Source organism: Sorex fumeus, unplaced genomic scaffold, assembly GCF_029834395.1.
Source record: "Sorex fumeus unplaced genomic scaffold, SorFum_2.1 ptg000129l, whole genome shotgun sequence".
In the NCBI taxonomy this organism is placed as follows: Eukaryota; Metazoa; Chordata; class Mammalia; order Eulipotyphla; family Soricidae; genus Sorex; species Sorex fumeus.
The window spans coordinates 15,386,702-15,398,839 of NW_026606186.1; the positions used below are offsets into that span (position 1 = coordinate 15,386,702).

General features: G+C 41.5%; 1 protein-coding gene across 1 annotated transcript in view; it reads right to left on the reverse strand.

Annotated features, from left to right (window-relative positions):
- Window positions 1-12,138, reverse strand: part of PAPPA (pappalysin 1) — a 263,826-nt gene that overhangs the window by 93,059 nt on the left and 158,629 nt on the right. The window contains exon 10 of the mRNA XM_056138647.1: window positions 9,191-9,384. Coding sequence (XP_055994622.1) covers window positions 9,191-9,384 — 194 coding nt within the window. The remainder of the gene's footprint in view (window positions 1-9,190; window positions 9,385-12,138) is intronic.

The following is a 12,138-nucleotide window of genomic DNA, read 5'->3' on the forward strand; positions in this document are numbered from 1 at the left end:
ATGGAGAAGGGAGTGAAGAGTCCAAGTGAACTGCAGGGATAGCTGAGCCCCAGGGTGAAGGAAGTAGGTGAAAAGGATAAAGGCAACACAAAGGAAGTGGATCAGGCTTGTATGGAAGGCAAGGGCTAAGAAAGCTTCTGAGAGGGGCCATAGAGTGGGCTGGGTGGCCCCGTTTGCTCTCTGTAGAGAAGCAGCCCCAAACCACAAAGCTTCACTCTGTCCTTGGAATGCAGGTCAGGAGTCAAGAGGCAGTAAGAAACAGATGCAACTTTAAAACCAGGCCTTCCCCATTCCCTCTGGCACCTTGCTGTTCCTCAACAGGCACTTGTTGCACCTCTCCAGGTGCTAAGCCAGCCTTGATTCTTTTACTCACTCATGAATGTGTGGTCTTTCCCCAGACTTCATTCATGTGGAGATAACCTGCTTTTTAATAGGATGTGAGTGGACAGGACTCAGAGATCAGGGAGGGAGGCAGGCACCTTGTATTTTGCATTGTTTAGCATGTGGGGCCCATCTTAAGAGCAAGGTCAAATCCACAGGACAGAAGAGGAGAACTAGGTACCTGAGAAATCAGGTTATCTACCAACTATCAAGGGATATAATTCAAATTATATCCAAAAGGCTTTCAGGTTCCTGCTTTCTCCAGGAAATAGACATCAATGCACAAGTGGTTTTTCACAAATTATCTGCTAAAAGGAAAACTCAATTCATACTCAATCTCTCCTTTTTTCTTCAGATTAATCTTCCCTTCCCCCATGGATGTTCTTTTCTTGTTCATAAGTCACTATGCTTGGCCAAACATCTCTTAGTAGGGGATCCCTGTGTGCCTGGGTCCTCTCCTCTAGAAAATTCTCAAGACAAGTAGTTTCCCACCTTTTCCCACCAACCCATGCACGGGTGGCTGAGAACCTCAGATGACTGGAGTGTGGTGGTAAAGTTATTCCTTTACCCTCTGCACAGTGCTGAAACCAATGCTATGCAGATCGCAGGGTTCTGAGGTTTAAGAAGATTGCTGAATCAAAGTAAAATCTTAATTAAGTAAAGTAAGTTTAAAAGACTTTGAAAATCTCTCTACTTAGATGTCTGTGTCTAGAAGGATATTCTTTAAAAAAAATTAATCCAATGGGGGCACAAAAGATAGCTTAGCAGACAGGAGTGAATGCTTTGTATGTGATTCCAGGACCTGAGTTTGAACTCTGGCATCCCACGATGCTCCTCCCAACCTCCAACACTACCAGAGTGGCCATGGAGGTCCCTAAGAAATGCCAGGGCAACTTTGATGGTCCTCAGCACTGCAGGATTTGAGAAACTCCTTATCCTTGGGGCCTATGTCTGGCTGGTTGAGTATCATTGGAATTGATACTCAATCCTGGCCTCCTAAAAGGCTGCTTGCAACCTTCCTACTCCCAAGTCCAATTGTTTCTCATTAAAACTCTGTTTTAAAAACATTCAGAGGAAGAAATACTGACTTAGAATTTTGCTACCACTAGCAAAAAACACATTTCAGGACCAGCTCTCCCATCCTTGATAAGCACCTGTCTACCTGTGATGTTATAGATAAGAAACCAATAGCAGCAGTACCTGCCTTTCCCAGAGCCACAGAATTCCTAAGTGGTGGCCTCAAGAAAGGAAATCAGCTTTCTCTACTCTCAAATCTCATTTTCATTTCTTTAAGACTCACATCATTCCAAGTTTTTTTCTTTTGGTGTGGGTGGGGACAATCGTAGAGTCTGGTATCTGAATGAATACTGAGACTGAATGAGTGAAAGATGGAGGCATGAGATAACCGGAGGAGGGTCTCAAAGATTGTTCAAGAGAGGCCTAAACGATCTTTACCTTGAAAGTCTCCCTCAGCCCTAGGTTTCCATGACAAGTTGGAGGGATTCCTTTCTTGGTGCAGGTGTGGCTTTTAACTCCCCTAGAGAAATTTGGGGGTGCCCCCCTCCAAGAAGACAGGCTGTAATAGACTGTGGGACTTTCTGTTCTGTCTCCTTAGATGACTCCCACATGTACTCTTGAAGAGTTATTCAGAAAACCACCAGGAGAAAGCAGATCCCTTGGGTCCTTGGGAAAGCTGCTTGGAATCTTCTGATATTTCAGCATGTTCCCTTCGCCTCTCTTCCTTCCCTCACCATGAGCAGATGCTGTTCCTTAGTATCAGCAAGGAGAGTTGGATGCTTTGGGAAAATACACATAGAGTAGGAACAATCCTTAGAAAGCATCTCAGTCCAAGAATGCTTCTTGCCCATGGCAAGCACATGGGAGAATTGCCTGTCTGTAAACTTCTGTGTGAGGCTGTTTAAGTGTCATACCAATTACCTGAGGTAGGCAAAGAAAGAAGGGAGGCATGATGTTGGTGAGGTCCAGCTGGGAACAGCAGTCAATTTTGGTACATCTGGTACTAAATTTCCTCATTTTAAGTGAAGTAAAACTACCCAGTATTATAATGTGCATCCACTCCCAAGACAAGGATCTCCATATAGAAAGTGTTTGATAGATGTTATCCCTCTTCTTCAGATGACATCTGATCCTGCTTAAAAGTTTTCTATTTCTCCTGGCATAGAGTTCATATTTCAAGCACCCGAAGAATACCCCTGTAAGCATTAGGATTCTTAACAAATCTCTTGTTTCTTGTTGCTCTCCTCCCCGCTTTGGATCTCTCCTCTTCCCCCTCTTTTTCCATCTCTGAATTATTCTTTCATCCACACTCTCTCCTTTCCTCAATGTATCCTTCAGATCACAGTTTAGGAATCATTTTCTAAGAAATTATCTACCCAACCTCTTCCAAATCCCAATGTCTAAGATCTTCCTACAACATATGCTATGTGCTTGTGGAAAGGCTTCCTATGCATTCAGAGAGCCCAATAAGTCTCTGGTTCCTGTTCCGGATACAACAATGAAGAAGGCCCAGACAAATGGTCCCTGTGTTCCTGGCTTGGACAAAACGGTCATCAAAGAATGTGCACATCTTGTAATTCTCTGTTACAGATGCTCCCTTGTATTACACATGGTAGGTGACAAACCTGTGAACTATGCCAAAGCTGCCTCTTCCACTTAAATTGTTATGTTGGTGCTTTTCTTCCATTACTCAAAAAGAATTAGGTACATGCTCCATATTGTAAAAGGTGGTTTTTTCCCCACTCTTTAAAAGCAGGCTTCTGAAAACATTTCCTGCATTTTCATGTACACATTTTGGGTGATTTTCTTGAAAGGAAAAGACCGGATGAGAAAGAATCAGCACCTAGAAAAGGGTATCACAGTATCCGAGCAGAAACTGTGTAATATTTGGGAACTGGAGAGAAGGGACTCCAATTCCTGGGTGTTCCTTAAGTGCATGCTACATATGAAAAGATACACAGAACACCAGCATTCCTATTCTGTTGTCCTGTGTACATTCCTGATGCTTGTGTGGGCTGTCTTGGATCTACTTGGGATCTGAATGTGAACCCATTGACTCAGATCTTGATTCTTCCCCTTCCAGGGGGATTCCTGATGCGAGTAACTCAGTAATCTGAGCTTGATTGACTTCACCTATAAGACAACTAATTTCTTTTTTACATGCTTCCAGTACTTTGTAGCAGCTTCAGAAGAATCAAGGAACTTGGTAAACACTACTTGAAAAAATTTTTCCAGGTTTTTCTGAAAGTAGAACACAGGATTTTCCTGTCTTTACATATTGACTCTCATCCCTGCAGACCAAGTAAACTGGGAGCTTACTTCCTCAGGACTCTCACACTCCTGGATCCTTGACACACTTCTCCAATAAAATAACTGGTGAGGAACTCAAGAACAGCTAAAGGACAAATTAGTTATTGTTGTTGTTGTTGTTGTTTTTGTTTTTGTGTTTAGGATTGTCCTCAAATGCCCAGTAGAGCCTCAAGTAGATAAGAAACAAGTAGATAAGAAACAAGTAGATAAGAAACTGTGCTTAACTCAAAAAAATGTTGACTGAGCTGCTATCCTGAATAGATTGTTGGTTCAAGTTCTGAGCTGAGGGAAGGGAGAATAATCTTGACATGAAGGAGATGGGGAGTTAAAATTGTACTACCTAATAAAAAAGCAAATGAAACAAAGTTGTGTTTTCTCTACATTGGCTCCTTCAGTTTCCACAAAGTTGAAATTAACATGCCCACTTTCTAGAGGGGGCTGGAGAGATACCACAGCCTTGCACTCTGTCCCCGACACACGACTGACCCCAAGTTCGATTCTTCCTACCCTCTCGGAGAGCCCGGAATGCTACCGAGAGTATCTTGCCTGCATGGCAAAGCCTGGCAAGCTACCCATGACGTATTTGATATGCCAAACACAGTAACAAGTCTCACAATGTTATTGGGCCCGCTCGGACATATTTGATATGCCAAACACAGTAACAAGTTTCACAATGTTACTGGACCCACTCAAAGATGAACAACGGGAGGACAGAGGACAGTGACAGTGACAGGACTTTCTAGAGGAGGATTCAGAGCTATCCAGACCACATTTGCTCCAAGAAAAGAAAAAGATGCTGCTATGAGGGCGAACCACGTCTACATAATATTGATTTTACTCAATGATATTCATGATCTCTCTCTACGTGCTTTCATTCCTCGGTGAAGGTTGCATTATAGTTTGTGTTTTAATAGAGGTACTTCAGGGAACAGGTCATAGCAAACAAAATGAAGTGGTAAAGGAGATATATAACCAATTCCAGTAACGAATTTATGGAATATAGTCATGTTCCCTAACTATCATGATCAGCAACAGAGCATACAACTGTTGTGGCCCCTATACAGAGAACTTAGGCTTATAGTAGGTTTCTAAGTTTGTATAAGAATATTCCATGATATTTGCACCATGGTGAACTCACTTCTGGCATATTGCTCAATACACATCTTTGACATTAAGAGATGCATGTCTGCATAAAGTCAGAGAATCATTTCTAAGAAAGGAGAGACGGTCATGTTGGATCTGCCTTTAACACAGGATCTCTTGTTCAGTCACCAGTTCAAGGTTGGATGCCTTGTGATAGGGAGTTTACTTGATCATAAGGCACTCCACTCTACAGCAGAGTTCTCATTCTTAGAAAGGTTTTCTTTACTTTGGCCCTGAAACAGTTGCCTTGGAAATGCTTAGTCTAAGTTTTACCCTCAAAGGATTAACCAAATAAATTGGTGGGTTGACTGAAGGTCTGTAATTTCTGGGAGAGCAGTACACATTCCAGATAGCATTTCAGTTTCTTCCTTCGTCCACTGTAGAAGGAGGGAGGTGCCTGTTTGGAAAGGAGGAAATGGATTCTGGTAGAAATTCTGGGGGTGGAGGTAGGATCAAGGACTATCTACATCTCATTTTGGCAGCCTTTGGTGGAAAGCTCTAGAGAAATGCGAAACATGGAGACAAAAATAAGGACCAGACGAGATTTTTTTTTTATAAGCACTTAAACCTAACCATTTCTGAGCTTCCCAGAAGAGAGATAACGTGATCCTTTCGGTTCATTTCCATTTTTGTTCTGTCTCAGGGCCTTCTTGAATTCCAGCTGGGCCTGGAAGGTGCGTGGCCAAAATATCCAAAGAATGTTTCTTAATAGAGGATGTTCAGCCCCATGTGCGCACCAGGAAGTTTTGATATGTCTGATAACATTTGGATATAAGACCCCAAGTTCAGGGTGGAGTAGTTTAGCCCGAACCAAATTTGGGAATCTTGTGTGAAGAGAATAGAGTCGAGGGACTGGAAACTATTAGAAATAGAGGGCTTACACAAAATCGAAAGTGAAGTTTAGTGCTGCTTCCTTCAGCAGTCACAGAAGAACCTGCCAACTTATTCCGATAGGACAACTCCTTATACCTAAGTTTTTCACACTACCAAGGTCAGAGGTGGAGTTTTTCATTGGGGGAGGGGGGTGGGGTGCGTGAGGGGATCTGACACAATTGCTCAGCACACAAACATCTATATATTTTTTACGGCATCAGAAAAGGCAGAGAAAAGAAACAAACTTGTTTGTAAAGAGGGAATTAGAATCACTAGTCATCTCATCCCTTTCCCCAAGTTAATGCAGCATCCTAGTAGATACTAGCAACCCATGGGATTGAAAGTAGACAAGCAGTCTCCTCAAGGAAAATTTCAGTACCTTGTAGGTTCTACACAGTGATGTGAGCACTAAGACCTGGCCCTCTGTGATTTTTTTCTACTTGCTTCCCAGAGATGTGATTCAGGGATAGAGTCACTTTTAATCTCTGAATGTGAGTACATGTTACTGAGTTCTCAGTGTCATGTTTGGTGAACTCCTCCTAGACCAAGATTCTCCGTGTAAAGGCTGTGTGACTTTGGGAAAGTCACTCTTTGGTTGCTCTAGATAGCTAACAAGTCTTCCTCTGAAGAATGGCAAAGGAATTGGTAATGAGGTGCCAGTGAATATCCAGTAGAAGGGCTGGCGGATTTCTATAACCATTAGCTCTCTGACCCACTTGCCTCTGCATGTTCTGGTTGTCATGCTCCGGATCTATGCTACTACATGGTATGTTCCTGTATAAATGTGTGTGTGCACGCATATGCGTGTGTGTGTGTGAAAGGAGAGAGAGAGAGAGAGAGAGAGAGAGAGAGAGAGAGAGAGAGAGAGAGAAACAGAGGTGGGGAGGGATAAGGAGAAAGAGAATATCATTAATTGCATTATGTGGAAGGTGAGGAATACATGGAGCATCTAAGAGCTTTCTAACTCTTTCTCTCAAGCCATCAACTTCTTTACTAGAGTCCTGACAGGGTGAAAATTAACTACCAGCTTCCTCTAATCACTGAGCAAGGTAATGAAAATACTTCCTCCTCTCCTCTGTTGTCAAAAGGGAACTCCATTTCCATTTCAGGAGGAGTTTCAACTCAGAATCACCCAAGCATTGTGTGTGTGTGTGTGTGTGTGCAAGTGCATGATGGGGTTAGGGTGTTGGGTGCAATGTGTTGATAACATCTAGGTATGTGCTTGCAGATTAGGAATTTGGGAGATCTTTGTTTTGCCACCCTTCAGACCGCCTGCCTGGCCCTGCACCCAGCAGCACACATTCCCTCCCCTGACCCTGTATTCTCCAGTGAGGTGATCTCATTATGGCAAATTTAGTTACAGCTGAAGTCTCCTTGTAACAAAGATTATGTCCAAGCCTAGAGTAATGGAACCTAGTCGATTTCATTAAAATAAAATTGGTTACAATGAATAATTCAATAGGATGATTTTGTTTCCTCCTCTCTTCTTTGTAGATCGAAGAGCTAGTATTTATAATGATTTTTTAAATTGGATTTTTGTTTAGGAAGAGATAATCACCCATAATTCCTGACAGCCTCCTACTTGCAAGACTAGAATAATTGCCCCAAGAAGTCTCTTTTCAAAGGCTGGAAATTTCTTTCTCTCCTTTTCTCACATTTGGAGCAGTAACCTTTGGGTGATTTCTCAGCACAGCTGCTACCTCTTGTTCATGTGAGATTCTGAGTGCTTTAATAATTCTCTTGTTTGAATGATGTTTTAAAAACATTTCTAGGAACTGGATGCTAGTGTTGCATTTTGGAATTCTTGGTTCTATTTGTCACCACTCCTGAAGCAGGAATTCTATGTCCTAGAGGCAATTTTTCATTTTTTCCTCTCTGTGTTTGCACATAGCAACATGGGCATGTGTGTGTGTGTGTGCCTATGATAAATCAAAACCACTTCCTGAGTTCCTACTCTTTTCTTGACTCTGCGCTTGACTGTGAGGGGACTTACAAAGATGAATAAAACTTAAGACAGTTTTCAGAGAAGAAATAAGAAACTGCATGCAACATGGAGCTACACACACACACACACACACACACACACACACACACACACACACACACATAATTGAAAGCAGAGTGTAACCAAAGGTGAATTAAGAACCATAGAGGTGGCATAGGGAGGATGAATATCAGACTGCATTCATTCATTCATTCATTCACCAGACTGACATTGTACATGAGAAGCATCAGAAAATATGTGCTTTCCTTCAACTCTCTTTAGGGCAGTTAAGGACAAAATGCAAATGAGTAAATAATATATGCAAACATAAACAGACAGATGAAAAATGATTAGATAAACACTAAGTCATAAATTAAGAAGCAAGGGAGCTTATCTTGTCCCTCATCTAAAGATTTTTCACTGAACCCTGGCAGGTTACAATTCTCTCACCTGGAAACCAGGCCTACTCCACTCAACCCTGAGTCAGGAAAGCAATCTTAGGAGAGGAATGGCTAGGAATAATGACTCATCTGCAGGGCCAGTAGGCAAGATAGCCTCAGAGATGGACACAAGGCCCAGCGGTCAGAAGCACTGAGTTGTATCTCTGGGAAATGGGAGTCTCGGAAGAAGGCAGGTGCTTGCTCAGCAGGATAATTGGAAAGAAGGCTCTGGGGACAGTACGGCCATCCCTAGAATCACACAAGCTCTAGTGGCCCCAACACTCTTACTCCCTCAAACTAAGATGACAGTCCCATGGGGAACAACCGTGGGGCATAAATAGTGCCATTAGGGGACTGAGGAATGAGTCACAGCTTTTTAGAGTTGGGAAGGTCCTTGGAGATCACCAAGCACAACTACTCTTTTATTGAAAGGTGACCCAAATATGGAGTTCAGAGAGTTGTAATGATTATTCCAAGGCCACAAAGCAAATTTTCAGTAGTCATTGTTGACTTATTGAAGAGAACTTAAGAAGAAAACAGCTAGGCATCCCCCCCAAAAAAAGTAAAGTATCTTTCCAAATTTGCTCTTATTCCATCATTCGTGTTTATCAATATTTTCCCAACTCTGAAAAGGAGGAAAGGTAGGTAGAGGAAGAAAAGGAAAGTTATTCCCAATATCATGTTAATGTTTTTGCTTTACTATCTGCAGCTAATAGATAAATGGTGTTTATAAGGCCCTGACATTACAAATAATGGGTCTCATTCCCCTGGCCCTGAAAGAGCCTCCAATACGGCACTGTTTGGAAGGATGAGTAAGGAGAGGCTGCTAAAATATCAGGGCTGAGATGAATGGAGACATTACTGACATCCACTCAAGCAAATCAATGAACAATGGGATAACAGTGATACAGTGACAGTGAACATTACATTCAGCCAAATAGAAGGTCCGGTGACTATAATCAACTATATTGCCTTTGAGGTGGGCAATATATTGCCATTGAGAGAAAAGCAGAAATTGAGATATCTGTAGGAAATATCTTACCTGGGAAGCTGCTGGCTGGCCAATGATTACCCAGCCTGGGCACTGTTGGTCCTGATGGGATACAGAAGCATTGGATGCCCACTGATCCAGGAACCCCTGGGGAGTGTAGACACCACAGTCTTTAATGCTAGTTTTTTGTTCAAACTCCTCACACACCCCATCTCCATCATGAAAATAGCACCGGCTGGGTTCATCTGTATGAGATGGGCAGAAAAGGGAAAGAAAAATTAGATATTTGGTCTCTGTTTCATCTATCACCAGCCGCTGTGGAATCAGGCCAGAAAAAAAAATCATTCCACTTTTTCAAGCCCATCATCAATATTCACAGTGGACTACTACTATGCCTTTAAAAAAAAATCCATCATCAGAAACAACATAATAAAACTAGAGGTTATTATCCTGTTTGAAAGAACCCTGGACACTTTAAGGAAAATATAATATGAAAACACTCATACAATGGCTATAAAGTAAACTCACAGGAGAGAGAATTCTGGCGATTACCAGGGGGTGGGGAGGAGGGTGGAATGGTTGGGATTTGAGATCTGCTATTCACTGAGTCTAAAGTTTCAATTATTCCAAATGAATAAATGCTAGAGAGCCGCTATGCAGCTTTGTGATTGTAGTTAATAATCTGTATGTACACTTAATATTTTGTTAAGAGTGTGTGGACATCATCTGTTCCTTTTTACCATATACACATATACACAAAAATTCACAAGGGAAACCTTATCTTGTTGCTATAATAAGGTATTATGATTCAAATGAAGACTTTCTTCTTCCATATTAGGAGGAAAATGGGACCCACAAGTGTTAGTAATTTGCTCAAGGTCATGATGTCATAGTCAGTGTTCATATCAGAGCCTCATTTCAAACACAGCCTTTTCCTGTCCTAAGTTCTGGTGCATCATTTGATACTATACAACTTTCAAGCCAAAAACTGAGGCGTGGGGCCACAATGTGGGGGATTCATAGTGGACTGACAGACAGGAGAGTTTGACCTCAGTCTTAGGTCTGTAATTAAAGGGCTCTGTTAGTTTAGACAAGTCTCTTTTCTCTCCAGACTCAATCATCACTGTAGTGAAGCCCTTCTCTCAGACTGCCAGGATTTCAGAATTCCATCACTTAAGGTTTTATCTAATGTCCTAAGCTCCTAATGATATCTCGAAATGGCTAAACATTTTAGTTAAAGGCCCACTAAGATCCTAAACGCCCTCAGAATTCAAGTTATTGCAATAGTTTCTGCTTAGGACATTTTAAAGCTGTAACTGACTGCAGTGATTGTAATTTAATTGCAAGAATGCCTTCTAAGCAGGTAAGACCTAAAGGCATGTATTGGATATATCAACACAGAACTAGAAAAAGAAGAAATCTGGGTGGATTAATCTAAAAGAAATAACCCTGACTATTTGTTTTATTATTTATTTGGGGTTGTAAAATTTAGTACTAACAAAGAGTGCTACTAAGTATTTCGCACCTGGTAGTGCTCAGGGACTACTGGTTGATTGGTATTTTGTATCTGGTAGTACTCATGGGCTTCTGGTTCCTCTGTGCTCAGAAGTCATCCCTGGAGGGACTTGAAGCACTATGGAATGCTAGGGATCAAACTGGGGTTGCCTACATGCAAGACAAGCACCTCAATCATTTCTCTGGTTTTCTGTTATCCCTTCAATAATTCGAATGTCAGGTAGTCTATGCTCAGTTTACTGACTCTCCTGTCCAAACTAAATTCTCCTTCCTGTGTGAGTTTCTGCTTTAAAGATCTTCACTTTGGAGCAGAAGCGATAGCATAACAGGTAGGGTATTTGCCTTGCATGTGGCCAACCCGGGTTTGATTCCCTGCATGCCATATGGTCCCTCAAACAACACCAGGAGTAATTCCTGAGTACAGAGTCAGGAGTAACCCCTATGCATCATCGGCTGTGACCCAAAAAGAAAAAAAAATCTTCACTTTAATCCATAATCCACTGGGCTGCTTTCAGGAGTTCTTTCTGAAGCTCCTAAGAAACATGGAAAGCTCCTATTCCCCTAAATTTCTTAGTGTGTTCTTACAATTTATGTTCTAAACCATGTTCTTTGAGAGTGATAACGTGCTATTAGGATCATGTCCCTGTGATATTTACAATTGTGGGGAAAAATATATCTATATTAGACAAGGAAGAGCACATGGTCCCTGATTGATATAGGACATTATTTCCTTATTTATTCCAAAACCATAGGGTGGAGCTCTGGAGAAGACACTGAATTTAGAGGTGAAGTCCAGGGTCTGATGTCCATTCCTTACATTAGCAATGTAGCTTAGAACAACTAGATTCACTTCTCAACCTCTGACTTGCCACATGTAACACAGAAAAGATTGTCCCAACCAGGGAAACCTCTAGGGGAGCTGCTGAAATGTCATAAAGGAGTGCACACAGTAAAATAAGAGTCAAGAGAAAAAAATACTCTACTTTTAGGGATCAATTTCTTTCTAAGTGGTTGAATCAAAGCTGATTGTGATATCAGCACTCATTTAAAACACTTTCAGACAGTACTGTCATAAACAGAAAGAGCTGGACTCAAGTAGAAGTAGACTTGGGTTTCTGTGATGCTATCTGAAAAAAAAGATATCATGGAATTCAGGAGCAGAAGAATATGGAGCCCATTCAAAGCTCCAAAGTCCCTTGTTTATTTTTGAAAACAGTTTGCATAGTGAAATACTATCAAAAGAGCCAAAATAAATACATTAATTATAATCTGATGATTTATGTTTAGTCCAGTAGAGGACTCTAGTGACCAGTAGCATGTCTGGCATTCCAAACATGGAGAGAACACAGGATCAGCACTTCTTTGGATCTCCAAACTCGTGGTGAATAGAGCGGACATACATATAATGAAATTGAGGCCCCATGCAAGAATCTGGATTTCACTCTTTAGAAACTCAATAAAAGAAATTACAAAGAGGGTTTAAA